General features: G+C 41.3%; 1 protein-coding gene and 2 long non-coding RNA genes across 16 annotated transcripts in view; 1 reads left to right on the top strand and 2 right to left on the bottom strand.

Annotated features, from left to right (window-relative positions):
- The window catches only part of SLAIN2 (SLAIN motif family member 2), a 33738-nt gene extending 24140 nt beyond the window's left edge, over positions 1-9598 (top strand). The window contains exons 7-10 of one of the 7 annotated variants that reach the window (XR_010361307.1): positions 500-577; positions 2354-2475; positions 3508-3612; positions 4947-5062. Coding sequence is in view for 5 of the 7 variants with exons in the window: in XM_064418220.1 (XP_064274290.1) it covers positions 500-577; positions 4947-5256; positions 6957-7023 (455 nt within the window). In the remaining 2 variants the exon portion in view is untranslated. Of the gene's footprint in view, positions 1-499; positions 578-2353; positions 2476-3507; positions 3613-4946; positions 5257-6956 lie in introns of those variants that run through there. The other 6 variants (XM_064418220.1, XM_064418223.1, XM_064418222.1 and 3 more) reach the window with 6 other exon arrangements.
- LOC135299331 (uncharacterized) overlaps positions 1-21605 on the bottom strand; it is a 35789-nt gene that overhangs the window by 6942 nt on the left and 7242 nt on the right. For 2 of the 5 annotated variants that reach the window (XR_010361313.1, XR_010361312.1), the window contains exon 2: positions 399-565. This is a non-coding gene — a long non-coding RNA (uncharacterized LOC135299331). Of the gene's footprint in view, positions 1-398; positions 2369-21605 lie in introns of those variants that run through there. The other 3 variants (XR_010361309.1, XR_010361310.1, XR_010361311.1) reach the window with 2 other exon arrangements.
- LOC135299332 (uncharacterized) lies at positions 8580-14861 on the bottom strand. Of its 4 annotated transcripts, XR_010361315.1 has the most exons (4): positions 14799-14861; positions 14567-14673; positions 13056-13194; positions 8580-12033 (listed from the first exon to the last, which is right to left on the bottom strand). It is a non-coding gene; the product is annotated as an uncharacterized LOC135299332 (long non-coding RNA). The 4 variants fall into 4 exon arrangements; XR_010361316.1 differs by lacking the exon at positions 14567-14673; XR_010361314.1 differs by having other exon boundaries at positions 14567-14856.

The raw sequence follows: 21605 nt of genomic DNA, 5'->3' as shown, positions 1-21605 counted from the left end.
CCATACTGAAGAACACAATTTATTTATGTGATGATCATATTAGACAAAGATTTATGCTTTTGTATAGTGTTAGAATATTTTTTGAAAACACTTTTAAAATTAAAAATTTAGTCTTGCTAGGTCAAGTTCAGTTCAATTTTCATCTGTATCTAATCTTGCTGTCATATTGCTGTGGCATGTTTGCTAGGTGGCTTGTTCTCCCTATGGTGTTTTAATTTTTGTTTTGCATTTCTGGGCTTTTTGCCCTGCAAGAAGCTTTACTCTTATCACATCTGCGCATTTTGCACTGCAAAATTTCTGACACACTCCTCTGCAACTCTTTGCCATTAAGAGCAAGCACCATTCACAAAACTCCATCACTTTCAGAGTCATAACAGCTTTTTGAGTGTTTTACTCACCGTTTCTTGACGCTTCACAAGTGGATACAATTCTGAAATTCCCAGTAAATTTAGTTTTCTTATCTTCTTAGACAAATATAACACTTCTTGTCTTTCAACAGCTCTGCAAAGGCAGAAAAATTTGCCTCGTGCTGCCTTCAAAACCAAACAGTTTCTTCAAACTCCATCTACAAAAGGAGGTAATTAACTTACAACCTCTTATCAAGCTCCAGCAAATCTCAGATAATGGTTTGCCTGCATTAAATCTCACATGTTCTAGATTAATGAACTTGCTCTTGCAATTACTGTAGAGATTAACCAAGTGGTCCTTGCTGTATGGAAGTTAACTTCTTGGTCTCAATATTGAAAATAAACTCTGTGTTATATAGGAGATTGAATTTTGAGATAAAAATCCATGGAACAGTGACTTTCTAACATTAATCAGGAAATAGGGATTAGAAAAGTAGACTCCTAAACACATTCACTAGGGCTGTATTTGTATAGGAATTTTTTAAATGGCAAAATAAACAGAAACAGAAATTGTAAAAATACTCATACAATTCTTTGTGCTGGGAACAAAAGCTAACAAATTTATCCTTGAAAAGATGAGTGTAGACTGTCAAGTTATTTTGCATGTACTTGTGCTTTCTCTTTTCCTCACAAAACCAGAAGGTTAATCCCAACACAGATGAATTAAGGTTTTTTGACTTAAGGAATTAGCGACTCTTGTATATAATATTCTAGTTTGCTAATGGCTGAACTTGACTTTTTTTTTTTTAAATACAATGAAATATTGAGTCTCTAATACAATTAGACAGTTTTACCTGATTTTTAATCAGCTCTGGCAGCCTTGTATGTGACACTGCTTCAGTTTCACAGTTAAGGTAAACAATGATTCTGGTTTTAAGCATAGTTGGTCTGTTGTCTATTACAATCAAGAAGAACTCATTTTAAAGATCATTACACTTGAGACTAATTCATAAGCTTGTAGATGTTCGAGTCCTTTAAGTGTTGTGAGAGTCAGTGGTGCAGACATGAGGGGCTGACAGAATGTACCTGTATCTCTTGGAATTTTAACAATGCCAACTCCTTAGAGTCATCTTCATGCCATGCAGAAAGTTTTAGTGGAGTATGATGCCTGTGAAACAGATTCACATGTCCTAAGAGGAAGTCTCTTAATAGTTTTCATACTTTGTACCAGATAAAGTTCTCACAGTGTTCTGCTTTGCATAAGACCACCATTGCTATTCCTCTGCAGAGCTTTCTTTGCTTTCTTTCCAGTTGGCCATGCCCTCCTCTGGCTGTCTGGAACACTTACTAGGTCAATGGCCTAGTCTGAGCCTGTAGGAATGTACAGAAAATTAGCTTTTCTTTGAGTTTATATTATTTGTAAAAATTTACTAAACCTTAGAGAATGAGGAACAGAGCACATTGTGCTGCCAGTTATATATTCTAGTTCATGGCTATTGTCATTCCTTACTGCAAATGAGGACCCTTTCAGTTACTTGCTTTGTCTTTTTCAGTTATTTGCCATTTTATAGTCCTTGATGTATTGGTTTTCTTTCTTCTGATCTGAGATCCTCATGAGTACAGAAGTATTAAACTAATGAAGCAAGACTTTCAGAGAAATGAACAGCTGAGCAACAATTGATTTTTACCCTCTTAAAATACTGTTCATTACATAGCTTGACACCTTCACACACATGTTGGCTTTTTTTTACCACTTTGTGGTAACATCTCCCCAGCACCTTCTCTTCTCCAGGCTGAAGACCTCCACCACTCTCTAGATAGAGGAGAGATACTCATCCATGCTCTGTACCTGCTCCAACAGGTCCACATCTTTCCTGTACTGAGATGACAGATCAGTTTATTGATTCTGATAGTTATACCTCATCTGTTCTTTCATGTTGGGCTGATTCATCTCATGATAATGGCTGTGATTTAACAACTGCATTAGAATTTAATCTGTTTTCAAGTTGGTGTGCAGCAGCTGGCCTTGGAGTACAAGCAAAATAAGTTTGCAACTTCACAGCACCCTACTTTACCACATGGAGATCTCGTGCTCCCTGCCCACAATCCAGGACAGAATCCAGAGAGGGTAGGACATCTAAATGTCATAACTGCACCATGGCTTTTAATTTTCCTTTTTTTTTCTTCTTTTTTTTTTTTTGGCTGCCAGATGTTTTAATTGTAGCTGTTTCCAGTTTACTTTATAAGGAGATTGAGTTGTGTAAAGTTATTAAGCACTACCCTTATATGTTTATATCTTTTTGTTTAACATGGATCAGCTAAATACTATACATGGTTACACAGTTACCAAATAGTCTGTGAGGCAGTACCTCAGTCTTTGTGATCCTGTCTTACAGATAGGCCAAACTGACTATAATGAGTATCCAAAACTGCTCTGAGACCAAATTCTGTATCTGTGGAACAGAACTATTAGGCAGTTTGCCACACTGCATCATGTGGGCTGCTCTGGAAGACAATTCATTCCTTTATGCACAAGAATGAATATAGCTCTCAGCAATGTCTGCAATGCTGTGCTGACAGGAAATGTTTTATGAATTGACAGCTCAAGTTTGCAGCATGGTAAAATATGGCCAGCAGAAGATAAAATAGGATAGAGAAGAGTGATTTACTGGATCCTTACTTCTGCTGGGAATGCAAGAAGCTTTCTTCTGTTGCAACGTTTTGTTGCTTACATTCTGTACCTAAAAACCTTTTCCCTGTTGTGTCCATAAGAGGCCCAAAGCCATATTCAGTTTTTATGCACTGGCATTGCTCTGTTGGCAGCTGCTAACATGGTGCTGTGTTTGTGTTCCAAGCATTGTATGAGGAGTTCAGTGACAGAAGCTCCCAGTATTTACACTGTAGAGTCGCTTGGAAATTTTGCAGATTTGATTGCATCGATGTTAACAGGCGAGCTCACATTTTAAAAAATTACATAAAATCTATCTTAGTCGTGGGAGCACTTGGATGCTCTTCTTGTCCAGTCGTTCTGTTGGTAATGCTTTCCTTAATCCATACTCTGGCTTGATGCCAGCTTTTATTTTAAGGTTTTTTACTTAATCTCCTTGCCACTTAGCAACTGTCATGTGTTTTTGACCTCTCTGTCACCTTTTCTTGTCAGCTTTTCCCATGAGCGGCTTCATGCTGTGTTTGATATTGCTGTCAGGGGAAAGGCCCCCTTGGGTAATCCAGAAAGGAATCAAATCTAATTCACATCTGTAATGAGGTACATATTAATCTTCCTAGACATCCCTTATAAGAAACAGCTTCAGAATACAATCTCAAAATTACCAGCTCCTCTGTACCCCATTTAGGATGCTACATTCCTGCATTACCCATCTCCTTTCTCACTCCTCGTGTTCTTACTGGATCTACCTTGAAAATTGTAGTAAAAGCTGTGTAAAGGACCAGCTTCTTTATGCACATCTGTCAAAAATGGTGCAACTTTGATCTCAGTACAAAACATTTATTTAGTAGAGGAAAGAATAGTTAATGCAAATTTACTAAATGTAAACATGTTTTCGTTACGTGATTGATTTGATCACGCTGTGTTGGCTCTTACTGACACGCCCTAATCAGTTTGAAAAGCTGGTGAAATTTCATTCCATTACTAAGATTATGGGTGAGTTTAAGTATTCTGTGAAGTGATAAATTATTCATAATTTGTAAATATTCTTCATACTTGTGAAGAATTATGCTTAAGGTTTGGAATTATCAAAGGACTGTTAATATTCTGTCTTACTAACTAAAGGACTTGATAACAAAACCTTGCATACTAACTCAGGTACAAAGTACTAGAAAACAGGTATTAGTTATACTGATAATTTAGGTAATGTTTGTAAGAAGAGGAAGGCTATAAATTGTTAAGAGTTGTCTGGTTTAAGTTTCATAGCACCTTAACCTCTTTGGTGTTGGGGGTTGGCTGATGTCATCCTTAATCCAAACTACAGCATTATAGCAGTTACTAGGAGGAAAATTAACTCTATCCCAGCTGAAATCAGGACAGCTAACCCCATCTTTTTTTTTTTTTCATCTGCCAGAAGATATGGGATGTAACTATATCTTTAGATGAATTCTAACTCAGTGGTTAAAAAGAACAGCATAAAAGAAACACCAAGATGCTCTGAGCTCAAAATTTCATCATTGAAGACTAATACACACTTTGAGTCTGTTTAAAGCCTGTGTGTCACTAGAATGCTGTATTCTTCAACATGTTCTTTCAAAGATGGGAATTAAGTTCACATGTTTCTGAAGCAGTTAAATTCCTTCTTAAGCCTTCTTCTCTATTTCTTTTGACTTAACTGATACAACAGTTATAGCCTGATTAGGATTACTTACAAATCCAGATAAATATTTGTAGTCAGCAAAGAAGGACATTAGAGTTATGATATCAAAAACACATGACAACGAGGACACCTGAATTCCTGTTTCTCATTGCTGCTTGATTGGCTGTATTCCATTATACATTCCATATTGTTTGTATAATCACATAAAGTAATTTCCAGTTTCTAATTCATTAATACTGTAACATAAGCTGAAAGTAACTTCTGTATTTTCCAGTACCTTCTTCGAGTAAATTCCGCCCGCCCGCGGCGCCGTCTCCCTTAGCTCTCCGCCAGCCACTGAAAGCGTTCGGTGCCCACGGGCCGGGCTCGGTTGCCGCTCCAGAAGCCGCTCAGCTGACGCACAGTAGTTCTTCACCAGGGCCTCTTGCAGCCCAGAGCTCAGGCTTGCCAAGCCCTGCCAGCAGTATTAACAGTACTACTCTTACCAGACCAGCAGGGATGAGGAGTGGTTTGCCCAGACCCAGTGCCCCTTCCACAGGGGGCATCCCAGTGCCTCGCAGCAAACTTGCACAGCCTGTTCGCAGGTGAGTCTTTGCCAGGTAGTTTTAGGTTGAAGTTTTCAAAATTAATTTTGTTCACTGTGTATTTGTGCTGCTTCTTCTTGCAATTGTTATTTTGATCTTAAGGTTTTCAGAACAGAAATGGAGACCTCCATGTGAAGTATTTCCAAAACAGTTTTGAATCCAAACTGAGAGATAAAAGTTCTTTAATGAGAGAGTGATGGTAAATGAGTGAAAGTGAAATCAGTAATGGACGATACTGAACTAAGTAAATCAAATCTTAGTCTGGACTGAGAGGGTGGCAAGAATTTGTCTGCATGTGTAAAAAGTTACCAAAATATAGCTGGCAAGAGAAAATTCACTTATGTGAGTGACACATTCTGAAGTCAGAACTGCTTGCCTCCAGAACTCAAGCAACAGTACCATGGTGAGATAGTTTCTGTCCTTGGGCAGCTGGAAACTTCTAGAAGGAAGATGCACCAAGACATCCATAGCATTTGCTAAACTTAATGTAAAAATCACTGCAGCTAACCCACAGGATGAAACAGAATTTTTTGCTTAAACTGAACTGTGCTAGCACCCAATTATAGAAGTTGCTTGATGTGTCTTTTCAAAAACTACTGCAAGATAGAGTGAGTATTAACTGTGAATGTCACTTTTCACTGAAGGTGTTAAGTAGAAGCTGACATAAGGAAGCAGTCATCCATGAGAAATATTAAAAATTTCCTTAAAAGGAAGGGAAAAACAGTGTGTAGTACTGTAAAAAAGATAAAATGGTGGTAAATAGCGCAGTGGAAAAGTTCTGCTCTGCAGTGAGTACTAGGCAGGGGAATGACAAGCAACTGTCACAGCACTGACTTTTGTGGTTAAAGCCTGCACTGGTCAGCAGTACAGAATTCTGTGTAATAAAAAGCAGGTTTTTCACCAGGAGTTTGCTAATAGTAGTAAAATGTGGTTGTCCAAATCACAGCTTGTCTTATAGAAAGTGTTTCACTTACTAAACTTTTTAAAAACTGACTTTATAAAAATATTTTTTTAAAGTTTGCATGTATAGGGCAAAGGGAAATAGACCCAGCTTGCACCAGAGGAGGCTTAGATTGGTTATCAGGGGAGATCTCTGCACCAAAAGGGTGATCAAACATTGGAACAGGCTGGCCGAGGAAGTGGTGGAGTCGTCAGCCCTGGAGATATCTAAAAGATGTGTAGATGTGGCATTTTGAGACATGGTCTTGTGGTGGCCTTGGCAGTGCTGAGTTAATGGTTGGACTTGATGATCTTACAGGTCTTTTGCAGCCTAAACATTTCCATGGTTCTATAATGCAGACTCTGTACACAGTGCAATAATAAGTTTCTATGAATGTCAGATTTTGATGTAAGCAAAATGCAATATTTTAAACAAGGATTTGCCTTTATATACATCACAGAAAAAATGGCCCATTTGAGGTGGAAGCAGATTAAGTTTGCATGTTCACAGAGTATAATAGCAGTAAGTTTTCTGTCTATTTATTTAGTGTTTTTCCTGGCGTGGTAGTTGCCAAAATACAACACATGAAACCCAAAACTGAAAATACTCTAGGGTTTATCTTAAGTAAACTGTTTTGCATAGAAGAAAATGAATGAAGTGTATATTTCAGTTATTTATAAAATGTTTAAATTCTTATGTACTGTAAATAGAGACTTCAACAGTTGTATATGAAACTGAAAAACATCTCATTTCATTTTAGATCATTACCCACTCCCAAGACGTATGGCAACGTGAAAGATGAGAGTTGGAAAGATGGCTGCTACTGATCTGCACAGCTTAAATGTTCCAGTGCTCATGGATACTTCCTCACCAGGCAAAAAGACAGCTTGATTAAAACAAACTGTTCAGATGTGACTCTTGGAATTTGTGAAAATTCCAAACCTCTCTGTCTCTAATTAGCACAAACTGGCAGAGATTATTAAAAAGCAGCACTTTAATGACATCTAACATCAGATGTTTGGTGGTCATACAATCACTTCTACATTAAATTGCTATCAGTTCTGGGGGCTTTTTTATTGCTTGCTAAAAATGTTATCAATATGAGCATTTACGAGAGTGGCCAATGTTGGGGCAAAAATGAATGAATGCCAAAGAAATGCCCATCTTGAAAAACAGCAAGGACAACTATCAACACCCATTATCCAAAACTGCATTTTCAGCCTGTTGTAACTCAGCAGAAAGATTGGTAATATGTACTATTGAAACAAGGCTACATGAATCAGAGCTCATGTTCTGATTGCAGACTGCTACAGTGCTAGGGAAATGTTGCTTTTAACAATTGTATGAGATCCCAGCTGGGACTGGATCCATCCTTCAGTACTGCAGGAAGAATCAGCAGTTACTCTGGAGGATTAGGCAGGACAGGGAGTCGTGGCCATGACTTCTGTCGCATTAAAAGGTTTGAATGTAGCAGACACACACAATGCAATAGTATAGATTGCATCTTTCCTATGTTGATTTATTGGCTTTACCTACTCTTACGTTTGATTGCCAAAAGGGCTTAGTATCAGTTGTACAATCTTTCTAACCTTAAATTCCTGCCTCAGGAAAGATGGCCTTCACTATTGTAGCCACATTTTTAACACATGGCTTGCTGTTTGGGGAAAAAATTTTTATAGCAGGTTTCCTTGCAAAAGAAAGAGCAAGTGATAATTTTGATTTATTCTAATACCATACCACTATACATGCAGCCTGCAGCAACTGTAAATGCTGATAGTTAAGGAGAAGGAAACACAACTATGCACTTGTAACATACAAATTTTAAGGAAATGAGTTGACTCTTGATGCCAAATGATATTCATTTAGGTGATGTTCCATGGTATGAGGGAGTTTTCTGTATCCTATTTTTTTACTTTCATCCATTTCTTAAATTGGTTTATTTTAAATTGTAAATATTTTTACAGAAGATATTGCCCATGTAAGTGTGTTTAAATATGTACTTTGCCTTACATATGTGTATCTTACATTACTGGTAACAGAGTATGAAACCTGCTATGTCTGTTTACAAGCTATTAAACTCCTCTGGTGGCTCTGACTTACTCTAACACATTTTGCTCAGAACAACTGATATATTTAGCATTGAACCATTGTTTTCTCTTTTGGAAGACATCATGCAAAAATCTGTAGCTAAATTTGTATTGAGTGGGACTAGTTAAGTGGAAGGGATTTTGTTTGAAGGTTTTTCAGTATTTTGGATGTACAGTTGATGAAGTAAGAGAATGTGAATGGTATATCCTTTGTGCAATGACTGACAAACACTACAAGTCAGATTGGACGGTAGGTAGCCTTCAACCCCATTAGTAACTGAGTTTGGGACTGCTGGTGTATTTTGCTCCCACCACAAAGAGGATAATTAATCCTGAAATTCTAGCACTTGAATTTTAGGCCAACATTAACATATTCCTGGATGAAAAGCCATTCAATACTACTTGACTTGGAAGAAACCAAATAGGAAGGAGTGGAGACTAACTTGCAACTTAAACTACTCAAGCAAGCTCTGGGTTGATGGGTGACTTCACACACCAGATCAGGATCTGGGCTTAAGACTTCAGAGTTGTTTTGTCAAATATGCTGTAATTGTCAGATTTCAACAGAAACCACCTTTCACCAGTACAGAGCAGTACATACCACTAATGTAGCCTTGAGTCACCTGCAGGTACAGGGAATGGATGTATCTCACAGCACTATTCAGCAGAAAACAGGACTAGATTAAATGTGCATATTCTCAGCAAAGCCTGAATTTTAATTTTTCAGCATTGTACAAATCAATGCTGCAGTCTTCACTGAAGAAAGGGGAATTTAAATTGATGGATTTTATCAAACTTCACTTGACGTACAAATTTTGAAAGTCAGTTTAGGTGACAGTATTGGGGGTTTTACCATGGCTGCATCAAACTTGTGTACGTTTCCTTAAGTTAAGTAATTCATCGCTTGGGTAAATTCAGCTTGAGTTTTATAGGGATTTTTTTTCTCTGCTGTTCTCCCCAAAATACAGCAAATGACTTCCTGAGAAGACAGACTGTTTGCTAAAAAGCCTTTGTGCATTACCAGTTCATTGACATCAGGAAATCGTGGGGCTCTGTGTTTAGAGATTTACTGCAGCATTGTGGAAATATGGATTTGATAAAATAGTGCCTATGATTTACTTAACTTATGTTTGATATAGTAGTAAGGGTTTTATGAATGTGGATTACTTTTTGTGCCAACAGCTTGGAATTGATGTATGTGTGTAGGCAGAAGGATTTATTCTGCTCCCAAAGTTATTTAATTTTTTTTTGTGTTTGAATGTTTTTGTAAGTGTTAAAAGTGTAAAAATATATATAAAATATTCTTACCACAAAATACTTCCTAGATCATTGTTTTTACAACAAGTGTTTTTGAAAAAGTGTTTTAGAAATTTAGAGGATATTATTTTATGGGGTATTTTTTCTGGTTGTTTGGGTTGTTTTTTCAGGAGCTGTATTCACTTTTCTAGAAGTTACCAGTATTGGTTTATGCCCACTGTAATTCATGAGCTGAGTACAACACTGTATGTGGGTTAAGTCTGTGATTTCATTGACAGAAGTAGACTTGTGTCTTTGTTCCAGAAGGACCCTGCAGAGTTCAGACTTACATGAAAAACTCTAAATTTTCATCCAGAGTGATTTGTATGGGCAGCCTGAAGTACACAAGCCTACCTTTCATTTTTCAGGATTTATACTCACTTCAGACCACCACATGAAACAAAATTTTAATTTTAAAAATTCTGGAATTTATGCAGAAAATAGCCATGTAAAAGTGTACCTACTAAGCCCTCTTGGAATGGAGAAGTACAAAATTTTAATTTTGTTTTATCTACCTTCTACATGAATGCCTGCATCTTTAGCTCATGTACAAGCAAGAAGTTAGTTTTGAACTTGGTATTTTTCTGTAATCTGCATTTTGCTATAAGCAATGGATTCAATAGTAATGTGAATGGCATCTTTGTCTTATCTTGGTATTAATAAGGGCAGGTTTAATTCTATTTGATAGCCACTTAATATTAAATTTAACAAAATTTGAGCTGTAAAATTTCTAATTAATCATTTATCCCAGCATAGTCCCCCAGTTTGTAATTAAGCCAGTAGGTTAAAATGTTTTCCCCTAGTTAACTGCTGTAGTTATGGAGAACTGGCTTCAGACCTGCTGCTTCTAAAAGGTATTGTCACTTTTTAGTCTGCAGTCAAGTACCACTTGCCCTGTTCCTTCAGGAAAGTAAAGCAGTGTCCAAATCTGGTAATTAAGTCTTTTGCTCTTCTCTTTTAGTAGATTTCTGTAACAAACTCTTCTACATGAAACTGTTGTTTATAATTAGTATCATCACCATATTGCAAGACAGAGGATTAGAAACAGTATTTTTCTCAGTTCTCATTCTGAGGGAAGGTGTGACAGCTCCTTTGGGTCCTCTTACATTTCATGTGTGTCCCCCTCTGGAAGCCTGGTGGCAGTGGTGAATGAAAAAAAAAGTTATGAACATATAAGGAGGCAGAAGGCTGAGAAAGCTTATGCTGCTGGTCTTGAGATGGCTGCAGAGTGCGCAGCAGTTTCAAACATACCTTTTTTATTTCTCAGAAGTATTTGCATTAAAACAAGTATGGGAAGTGACCATGTTAGTGTTGTCTGCAGTTCTCCCTGTTTTGATTGGAACAGAACAAACTTGAGATTTAATGTTTATTTTTTAACTAAAAAACTAAACGTGAGGTTGCTTTGGTTTAAGAAACAAACCAGAAGGCGCAGCTGCTCCTGCCTGGCATTTATGCCACTGTGCAGCCCAAGTGTGACACCTGCAGGCAGCCTGTCTGTACTCGCTGCAGGAAGGTGAGGCTGGCATTCAGCTGCTCTCGGGAGCACTCGTGCTTTACACACAACTGCCAGTAAAGAAGATGCTTCTGGCTCTAAGAGTTAAAGGAGCAAACTCCACCTGACTCACTCTCCACAAGATTTTTTTACAACTCTTTTCAGCTGTGATACCCCACAGAGTTGTCCTGTGTGTCACTGTCCTCTTTGCACTAAATGATAAATTCTGTTGGGACCACATTAAGCACTTAGATGGACACAAAATGCAACTGTAGTGATTTAGCTGATTTGTAGCTCTTCACCATTTAATTAAAGGATTTAAAGGAATAAGTAGCAAAAATTACTTTTTACCAGCAAAGTAATTTTTTTAACTTGGTGCATCATCCACCTGTTACAAACTGAATTTAAAAAAATACTAGATTTCAAAACTGGAATGCCTGAGATTTCTGTGCAGTGTGGCACTCTCAAGAGGACAAAAGTATACTGGATTTTTCATCAGACTGAACAAAAGAATATACTTCTATTGTAAGCTGAGCTTCTGTCATTAGCAGCATAAGCAGATAATCACATGGTTGGAAAAGACCTCTGAAATCATCAAATTGAACCAGACGAGTGCTGTGTCCAGCCTTTCCTTCAACACCTTCAGGGACTGCGACTCCACCCCCTCCCTGGGCAGTACATTCCAATGTCTAATTATCCTTTCTGTGAAGAAATTCTATGTCCAAACAGAAACCTCCCCTGGCACAGTTTGGGGCCACGTCCTGTTGTCACTGACTGGGAGAAGAGGCTGATCCCCACCTGGCTACAGCCTCTTTTCAGGCAGTTGTAGACAGGGAAAAGTTCTCCCCTGAGCATCCTTTTCTCCAGGCTAAACACTCCAGCTCCCTCAGCTGCTCCTTGTGCTAAAACTAGAACACAAGAACTAGAACTTGTGCTCCAGACTCTTCACCAACTTCATTGCCCTGAAAGCAATAAAAAATAATGCAAATTAATTTTCTTTTCAAAATAGTTTTAATAATTAAACAGTAAGTACAGCAAATAATAGTTTTAATCACTAACAACAGTAAAGTTAAAGGACAGTTCCATGTGATGCCTTCTCTCCCAGCATGCTCTCCCACTCCTTGCTGTTTTTAAATTATCCCTGAAAGCTTGCTTCCATTGGCACTACAGTATGGGAGACTCAAGACAATATGCCTGGTGGGGTGAATGGGATCTGCCTTACTGAGAAGGTGACTTTGTGGTTCATCTCCAGTGCCACTCAGCTGTTGGTTATCATGCACAATGCACAGAATACAGACTATATATTATTTCCCATTCTGTTCTTTTCCATTCTCTTTGCCATGATTTCTTGGGACTTGGAAAACTGCAACCTTTCACAACCCTGCTATGAGAGGCTGATTAAAAACCTCACTAGTGCAAACAGCTTGGACTAATGTCAGACAAAGTACTGGACCTCCAGCCAGAACATGATCTCTGGAAGCCTCATACCAGCTACCTCCACTCTCTTCCAAGAGCAAGGCTAGGATTTTTTTCATGGAAACTCTCTACATAGTAACAGGAAGGTGAATAAAGACACTTCTGTTCCACATTGCTCCCCACCTCTGCCCTGCCCAAGAGAAAAAGGTGCTTATTAAATGTGGGAATCATCAGTGACTTGACTTGGGACTCTGTGGCCTTGGCTGCTTAAAGACACAAATGTGATCAGGAAACAGCTGGGGTGTGATGTGTTGGTGGTTGAAGAGTGGTCAGGGTAGGGGGCTGACATGCTGGGCTTTTCCCAGGCACTGCCTTGGGCACTGACACATCAGCTGCTGGGTTGGATGGGGCAGCCCCTGCTCTAACACCGGCATCACTGCACTGTAACTCCCAGCAGTCTCCTCTATTCCTCCTACAGCACTCTTCCTAAGTTGTCTCCCTTTAAACTTCATCAGCAAACAAAACTGCACAACGCATTACAAAGCTTAGTTATCCCACAGATCCTTACCTGCCTTTCACTCAGCAGGGTTAACACTGCTGTGCAAGTTTTACAGCTGCTGCTGGTCTCTGTGCTGCACGTGAGTGCCAGAATGCTGCCAGGAGAAAGGAATGGTGGACCGAGCTCTGGGTTACAGTGAGTTTGGTTCCTGTTCAAAGCAGAGGGCAAGGCCAAATGTGCTGCTGGCTTACTGAACCCAAAACACGCCAAATTAAAGGCAGAGAAAGTGTTCTTGTTCAAAGCTGTTTGTCTTAATGGTGAGCAGCAGGACAGAGTATTCTGCCACCATAATTTTATCTTTGTCACTCTCCTCCTTTAAAAATAACTTCATTGAAGCACTTGCTACCATTTTGAGTGCCCTCTCAAAGAAAAAGAAAAGAGGGGGAGATCAGGCAAACCCTCTCCTTTTCATGCTCTACCTCAGCTCCTGTCTTAGCCTTTTATTTCTGAGCTCCACAGTGACCCATTTACCCCAACATTTATTCACCCAACTACTGAGCCCAGGGCAGGGTTATATTGTTTCTGTTCATCTGTTCCCCACCACACTAATGCAGACACAGAAAACCACTGTTAATGCTGCTTCCAGTGACCTGTCTTCCAAGGAGTCATGAAAACCTCGTCCTGATTCTCAGCCCTTTAAAACCAAGCCTGCATGTCAGAGACAGCAGTGTGATATCACCGCCATCACACAGCCTCAGGAAAGCAGCCCAGAGCATCCCCCTCCCTCTGGGGCCAGCCTTGCTGGCAGAACCAGCAGCTCCTGACCACAGCATGCCCTGCCTGCACCCACAGCAGGGGCACGGCCACCTCCCCAAAGTCCTCGCTGAGGGCGCGGCTGCGCTGCCATAGCAGCCATTGACACCAGGCACAGCTGCTGCAGTGCACACAGACCTCCCAAATGCCTGTGGGCTCAAAGAAATTACTTATAAAGGTACAAGAGTGGGCTGCAGAAGACCTTCAGCTGGTTCCCTGCTCTGCCATACACTCCCGAGGACACTCATTTATTTTCTTGAGGCTCAGTCCATCATCACTGAAATGACTCCCAGGCTTCCTGACTCACGTGCTGGGAGCCAGGGGCAGGTGGCTGCTATTTAGAGGAAGGGACAGCCAGTCACTTCATATCTGGTCTGATACAGTGGGGTAAGTTAAGAACAGAAATTCGGTTGACCTCAGTTTATGAGCTCAAATGTCAGAGAGCAGATAATACCTATTGTAAATGTCAGAGTCAAGGGGTTTTTATTTTCCCTTTAAAAGAACATCAACAAAGATTTAGTGGCTCTTGATGCTGCCATTCACACAGGCTCAGCATGAGTAGTGGGGCCCACATACACAAACATACTGGAGAAATATTAAAGGGACTTGCTTAAAATCACAGATCTGGTAAAGCACCCAAGCCCAGCTCAGCCTTTCTCAGCAATAAAGCAGTTTTTCGCAACACAAGGCTCTGATAAAGTCTGGTAAATTTGGGCTACCTTTACCAGAGCAGAACAGAGGGATTTGATACACAGTGGGCTTCTCACCTTTACAGTTTATCCCCATGTGAAAATTTGCCCAGGTGTCTGAAACACAATTCTCTACAGGTCCCTGCATCCAGCCACCAGTGCCAGCTCTCTTGCCCAGTGGTCCACTATCAGTGGAAGAAATGAAAAATTCCATTTACATACTCCACAGCACATATAGTTGGGATAGCCATGACACAGAGTACATCCTACAGTTTCAGAAGGCTTTAACCCATACAGAGCAACACCATACCACAGCAGAAGGCTTCAAGCACCTATCCATACAGAGCAACATCATCCTGCTTAAGAAGGCTGCCCTTCTCATTCTTTAGCCCAACCTTTTATACCCCTCATTGTTCACACATTGCACCTGTGTGCCCTCTGCTCCCTTTGGTGGTTGGTCAGTGCCCCTGGGCACTCCATGGCTCATTGCTGTCAGTGCTGCTCACCTGCTGCTCACAGCTGTGCCATCGGGGGTGAGGCTCAGCCACAGCCCCATCCCAATTACCACAAACTGTGTACCTGCAATTTAGGAAGCCACTTTACAACCTACTGCTCAAGACTTGCTACAGTGTAGTAGGCTACACTGATTTTGTGCCCTATTTCCCCACCTTCATAAAGGTACAACATCAGTTTAAGACTCCTTTCCCCAGCCCAAATGCCTCAATGGCAGAACTGAAGTACAAAAATAGGTGTTTCTTGTTGAGGAGCTCCAACCATGTACCCTCATCAGCGCCTGGACTCAGCCCATCCCCCCTGCTCCTTGCCCAGGCCATTTCTCTGTGCTGCCCTCCACCCTGAAGTCTCTCAACTGTTTTCATTAGCAGATTCTATCTGTGTGCTCACTTTCTGCATACTTCTCCTTATCAAGATAATTAAATAACATTAATTACAAACAAGTCACTGAAATCTGCCTACTAGAAACCTTCTTTCAAAATTTGAAATGTAACCTACCACTGGTAGGTTACACTTATTACCCATTCATGCACTCTTTTTAGCCCTTCTATTTTCCTGTACTTTTTGCCTTTTATTATTCTATTAAATACTGCAGGGTTTTCTTTTTGCTCTTTGCTTCCTACCCAGGACTCTTCAGACACTAGAGGGTGATCTTACCTTCACTGTGCTTTTTCATCCCAAGTTTGGTCTAGTTCAGCTTCAATTCAACACATTGTCCTGAGCTTTCACTGAATTGTGCATAAGGTCCTGAATGTAATTAACAGCTGCATTTATGCCAGGAAATCCCTAATCTGAAGGAGGATGAAGCCACACACAGCAGGCCATAAAAAACACCTCTTGAGGAGTCTGAAACACCCCCATTAGACTTTTTGCTCAGTTTCACGTGGACTTAAACCTCCTTGAATTGTTTAGGATTTCAGAAATATTTTCCAACTGGGTTTTTCCAGCTAGATGTGCGGTGACACAGCAACATCTCAAGACTGTGGGATGCACCAAGGCTTGTACTGAGCTACTCAGAGATTGCATGCATTACACAAGACATACACCCCTCCTCTTCTTGCTGTGGCAGTTAGCACAGCACTCAAGCAGAGCCAACCCCCTGAGCAGCCCCCCTGAGCAACCCAAGTGCAGCGCTGAGCCACCAATTCCCATTGGCTGGAAATCCCTGCAGGGGTTGGGAGTTTGCATTGCACCAGGACTGCTTCTGCTTTGGGGCAACAGCAGTGACTGCAAACTGGTGCTGTTACTACTCTGCAACAGGGAGCATGGTCAGTCTCCTTTTCTGCAGAGCTTGGCTTCTCGGGGCTTCCAGATTTGGGCATCTGATCCAAGAAATCTCCTGGGAAGAGCTCAGCTGTGACATGCCTTTTTGCACAAGCAGCAGTGAAATTTGCACTCATATTAGTGCTTCCTATGCTGGTTGGCCAATGGCTCTTACTGTTTGCTATCCCTCAAAATTAAATTTTTGGTTACTTAAGGTCTTTCTACAATCTCCTTCTGAGTTCTCAGATAATATCTTTCATTATCTAATGAAGGCTACGATCACTGCCAAAAATGTCTTGAATGTCAAAAGGCCTGGGATGCTAATGGTGAATGCCAGCATGCTGCAGGGACTGGGAGCAGCCACGAGCTATGAGACAGCCTCTCCACTTGAAGGGAAAATATGCTTGGACATCTTTCCTTTGCTACTGAATCAGAGGGTTTAACGAAGCCCTTACAATGAATTGCTGCTTGCTGGAGGAACCCAGCAGTCATCCTCCCTCTAGAGTCTCTCTGGGAGCAGGATTCATGTGTCTGTAGAGACTGGAGGTGATTGTTCACTGCTTATGGCAGGTCCTAAGGAGGTCTCAGCAACATCACCCAAACACTTTGAGAAGCTACAAGTGAAAATTGATTCTGTAGATGTTTGACAGTGGTAGAGAAACAAAATTGTTTTGTCCTGAGGGATCACACTGTACATGCTGCCTCCTCAGGAGTATGGTACATGTTGGAGCTTAGTGCACTTGTTGCCAGTGTGCAGCTTTGCCACTATTTCCAGCATGATCCTATGCAAATTAATCACTCTCATGTATAACTTCTCCCTCTGTACATAACCATGATAATGCAATGACCCTGCATCTTTGCACTTGATAATAAACTCTCTGGGGACAGAAAAGGTCCCTTCCCTAGCTGGTTTTACATTAGCACCTTGCATTTGGGACCTGGATTTGTCTAGACTTTTTGGTGTTAGCTTGAAGCAACTTGTTTTGCAAGGATGAGTTTCTGCATTTCCATGGAAAGTGGAGACTGTCATCTCCTGCCCATCCCCAGCTGCTATCCTGCACAGGGCTCCCTTGCCTGGAGGGGTTTGGGCCAGGTTTGTTTGGGTGGACTTTCCCTTGTGGGCCTGGGGTTCCTGCACGGTACCACTCACAGCTGGTGGAAACACTGAGCACTGCACCTTACAGATGTCTGTGGGCAGCTACTCCTTTGGTCCCTGTCAGCTTTGATTTCAGCAGCAAGAATCTCCTACTGAAATTTCCTCAGCGTTTGGATTACCCATGTACATATGGGTAAAATATATGTTTCAAATATTTTATTTAGAAATTATATGCTTTAAGCTGTGTATGAAATAAATGTTATATATTTATTTATATTATTTTAGTAATTGATATATTTTAATATCCTAAAATTAATTTAATAATATTGCTAATATTTTGCTTTCTTATAGTGGACTGAGCACAGGAAAGGAGCTCCTATGGTGGCCCTTTTGTGTATGTTTATTCCAATCATTTGTCTTTCTTTAATTCTTTCACCCTGAAACAAGGGGCTGACTGCTTTTTATTCCTTCCGCTGACTACCCAATCCGAAACAGCTCTGTCCAAGGCTCGTTCTCTGGCAGGCAGGATGCTGCCAGCTTAATAAAATTTGCAAGCCGTTCAGGACACAGACTTCATTTCTGGGCTGTGAACCGCACCGACGTCTCCAGCTTGGGCAGATGCCTGCGATGCCGGAGGCGCTGCCAGCAGCTCCAGGCGCAGCGATGCCCGGGGACAGGCCAGGTGGTACCGGCAGGTGTCACCGCGGAGGATGAAGGGCGTTTGCACCAGGTACCGGCAGCCAGGTGAGCCGGCCAGGAGGAGCTGTGCCGCCCCAAAGCGAAGTCAGCAGCTGCAGCTCACAGAGATGTTCGCCTGACCTTTCCCAGGACACCTGGTGCCTGCCCAGACTATCCGGCCTCCAGCACCATGGCTTCTACCTGCCCCATCAGTACCTGATCTGAACCTCTCTTGCAGCAGCTCAAACCCACTGGGTTTCTGAAGAGTTGGGAGCTTATAAAAAGAGATTAAGAATGGACAACCCAGGCAGGAACAAATATTCCCCTGGCTTCATACCCAGCATTTCTGCTTGGGCAGCAGAGAAAGGAAATAAAAGATCTGGTTCATCAAGACATTCACACTTTCATCTCTCTGGAAAATCAACAAATACGCAAAGCCCAGAGTACCTCTGCCTCAGCTGCAGTGACATACAGGCTCTACTGACACTGTGGTTTATTCAAAAATGTTCTGCTTCATCACGGTTTTAAAAGTGCACATAACACTGTGTCAAGGCTATTTTCATAGGATTAATATACAACATGAGCTGATACAAGTATTAAGAGATGTCTATTTCGTTTGAGATTTATTTCTCCCCATTTCCCTGACATTTTTTTTCTAGACAGCTCAAGAGTTAATTTAGGTAATGGTGCACCTATTTTGAAGGGTTTCCTTACTTGCTGATCAGCATTACTGATACTCATTTTTAATATCTGGTAAAAATTTGGCAGCAGGACAAGAATCATTTTTATTCTATGGTTATGCTAGCACAAAACAGCTTTAGTCCACATCCAGGCACTTTCAATGGCATGGTACAAATGGCTGGTAACTGAGTGCAGATATTTTTTGTGTGTAACCTGAGATACAGAATATTGATGCTATTAACTCTTATCATTCCCATGGGGCTCACCATTAACATTCCTTTTAATACAGGGAAAGCTTTGGCAGGTAAGTGATTTAATTTTTCTTTTGGGTGTCTTTCTTCAATTAAATGAATACTCTATGAAGCAACTGCTGCTATAGATGGTATTAAATGTATTTATACATTTTCGACAGCTAAATTAATCTGTGGGACAATATCTTGGTGTCATTTACTCTGATCTGGTTTTTTTTGCAAAACCCAAATTATAGGTTGTATAGGCACAAAACCACATCTGTGTGATCTGCCTCCACATTACCTCTCTTGATTTATGCCCCCCAACTCCAGGTTCATAGGGAATTAAAAGGGGGCTGGGACCCTCAGTGGGTGATGAATGCCAAGTAAACCCAGCTGGACCTGGAGCTGCAACTGCACATCCATCCTGAAGCCCCACTCTTCACCAGGCTGTGCACATCCCACTGTCACTGTGCTCCCTGGCCTTGGTGTCCTCCACAGGACAGTGGTCCTGTGTCCCCAGGGTCCCCCCCAGCACAGTGTGTTCCCCACACCACCAGTGAAGATGCTGAGCAGGCTGTTTGTGACGCTCTTGGGGAGGCCAATCAGAGCTGTGACATCCAAGCCATGCCTGTTTCTAAAGTCCTATGAACACCTGCCTGTGAGAGCCTGTGCCTGCAGTGCAAAATACCACTGAATTTTAAATCTGAATCCAGTGCTCTCAGAGTCATCCTCATCTCACCTCCTTGTCCCTATCTGATGGGGCAGGATGATAATTTTGGCTCTTCTGGACTAACGCATGCATTAGTCATCAGGTCATTTATTACAACTTTTCATCTTAATTCTGATAATACTCCAACTCCAGAAAAAGATCAAATGACAACAAAAGGGAATAGTGAATGAATTTCTTATTTGAATCTGGGTAAAGGTACCTCACACAAAGGCAATTATTTGCTTAAAGAAAAACTTGCTGCTAGTAATTGTTTTACAGTTGTAGGGATACAACTGCCTAAACAACTCACTGTCAGCAGTCAATTTATAAAATTATCCTTCAGTGATTCCCTGATTTCATCTCTTTTCCTGGACCAGAAGACCTTTTCTAATGGGATGGCTGGCAAAAGGCCTCTTCATTTAGAAGGCAGATCACGCAGCCCTATACACTTAGTTCTAATTATGAAGTATTGGAACATTGCGACCTGAGGCATCATGCACTTACTTGTTGATTAATGGTTTCAGACATCTTAAAAATAAACGTGGGGGAACACCAAGTGCAACGGGAGGATTTTAATAATTTCTGCACTTTACTGCTAAGCCAGAGCTTCAGTGAAAGGCTCTGTTCCTGTATGGTCAGACACTGAACACACAGGGGGACACAAAGGAGACTGCCCAGAGGTAACAAGGCTTGTGCTTCTTTCCCTTCCACACCACGTCAATTTAATAAAATCTCAGAGGCTCTAAGTTGCTTGGTAGAGGGCACTGCCCAAGGCAGGCATACATACAGAGCAGGACTGGACTGAAGCAGGCATCATTAGGAAGAGGAAGCCATGAGAAAAGGGGGACAGCACTCCCATGAACAGAGAAATGACAAAGACAGCAGAGAAGAGGAGAGGCAAGATGCAAGCAGAGCAGAGGAGGGTGCCTGGATGCCTTTGCCACCTCAGCCAGGAGAAGGCAAGGATGATTTGATGGGATCTCACCTCTAAGAGGAGACAACAGGGATGCAGCAATGACTGCTGCTGAAGAGGAGAGGAAGGGACATTTATCTAATTTTCTGCAACCTGAAATTCAGACCCTGGAACTGGTCGAGGATGCTGGGCATGGAATAAAAGATGCTTGATTATTGTGGAGATTTACCAAGAAGGATTGAGCAGCAGCACCTTGCTAAGGACAGGACAGAGGAGGCTTGAAGATAAACAAGCTCAGGATGAAATGTAACAGTGCTGCAATGGGGCCAGGTGTCATGTTGAACAGTAGCAGAAAAGCCTGGAAGGCAGCGAAGGCAAATCTGTCCTAGTGCTTCTGCACTACAGACACCTGCAGGAGCACTGAACTAGCAGGAAACCCATGACTCTTGTGTTTTCTTCACCTACATGGCACAGCTGCACTCTGCTTGTGTGTGAGACACAATCAGCTTGGGGCAGGAGCAACATCAATCAATCAGCATGTCCTCACCAAAGCAGTTTCTGCCTGGGTCTGGCTGGGGAGGTTTCTTGGGGAAAACTTGATGGCACTGATCTCTTGATTGCTTCATCTTATTTCCAAAATGTATTTTCTCACCTCTTTATTGACCAAGGAACATAACAACGACATCCCAAACAACATAAAATTTTTAAAAAGGATAAAATCACTTGTCTGCTAAGATCTTACAGCGGCTGGCTCTGTGAGGGTGGGCTATGGGTGGGAGTGACAAAAGGTGCAAAGTCCCCTGTGTGCTGCCACTCTTGAGAGCCAGAGCGGGAGACAGGTTCTAGTTCAGCAAAGGACTGGGTGACACATCCTTCCTAGCACAAAGATAACCATGGAAGAACAAGCAAAAGCACCAGTATCTCTGCACAATTAGGCTCCAACTCCTAACTCTCCTAAGCCACAAAAATAAGTGCTCTGGATCTACATTATAAATAAGATCAAGCTTATGCATTTCATGGAGTTTACCACA

This window comes from Passer domesticus, chromosome 4, assembly GCF_036417665.1.
Source record: "Passer domesticus isolate bPasDom1 chromosome 4, bPasDom1.hap1, whole genome shotgun sequence".
NCBI classification, from domain to species: domain Eukaryota; kingdom Metazoa; phylum Chordata; class Aves; order Passeriformes; family Passeridae; genus Passer; species Passer domesticus.
The sequence above is the reverse complement of the archived record's forward strand: the minus strand, read 5'-3'. Positions and strand labels throughout refer to the sequence as shown.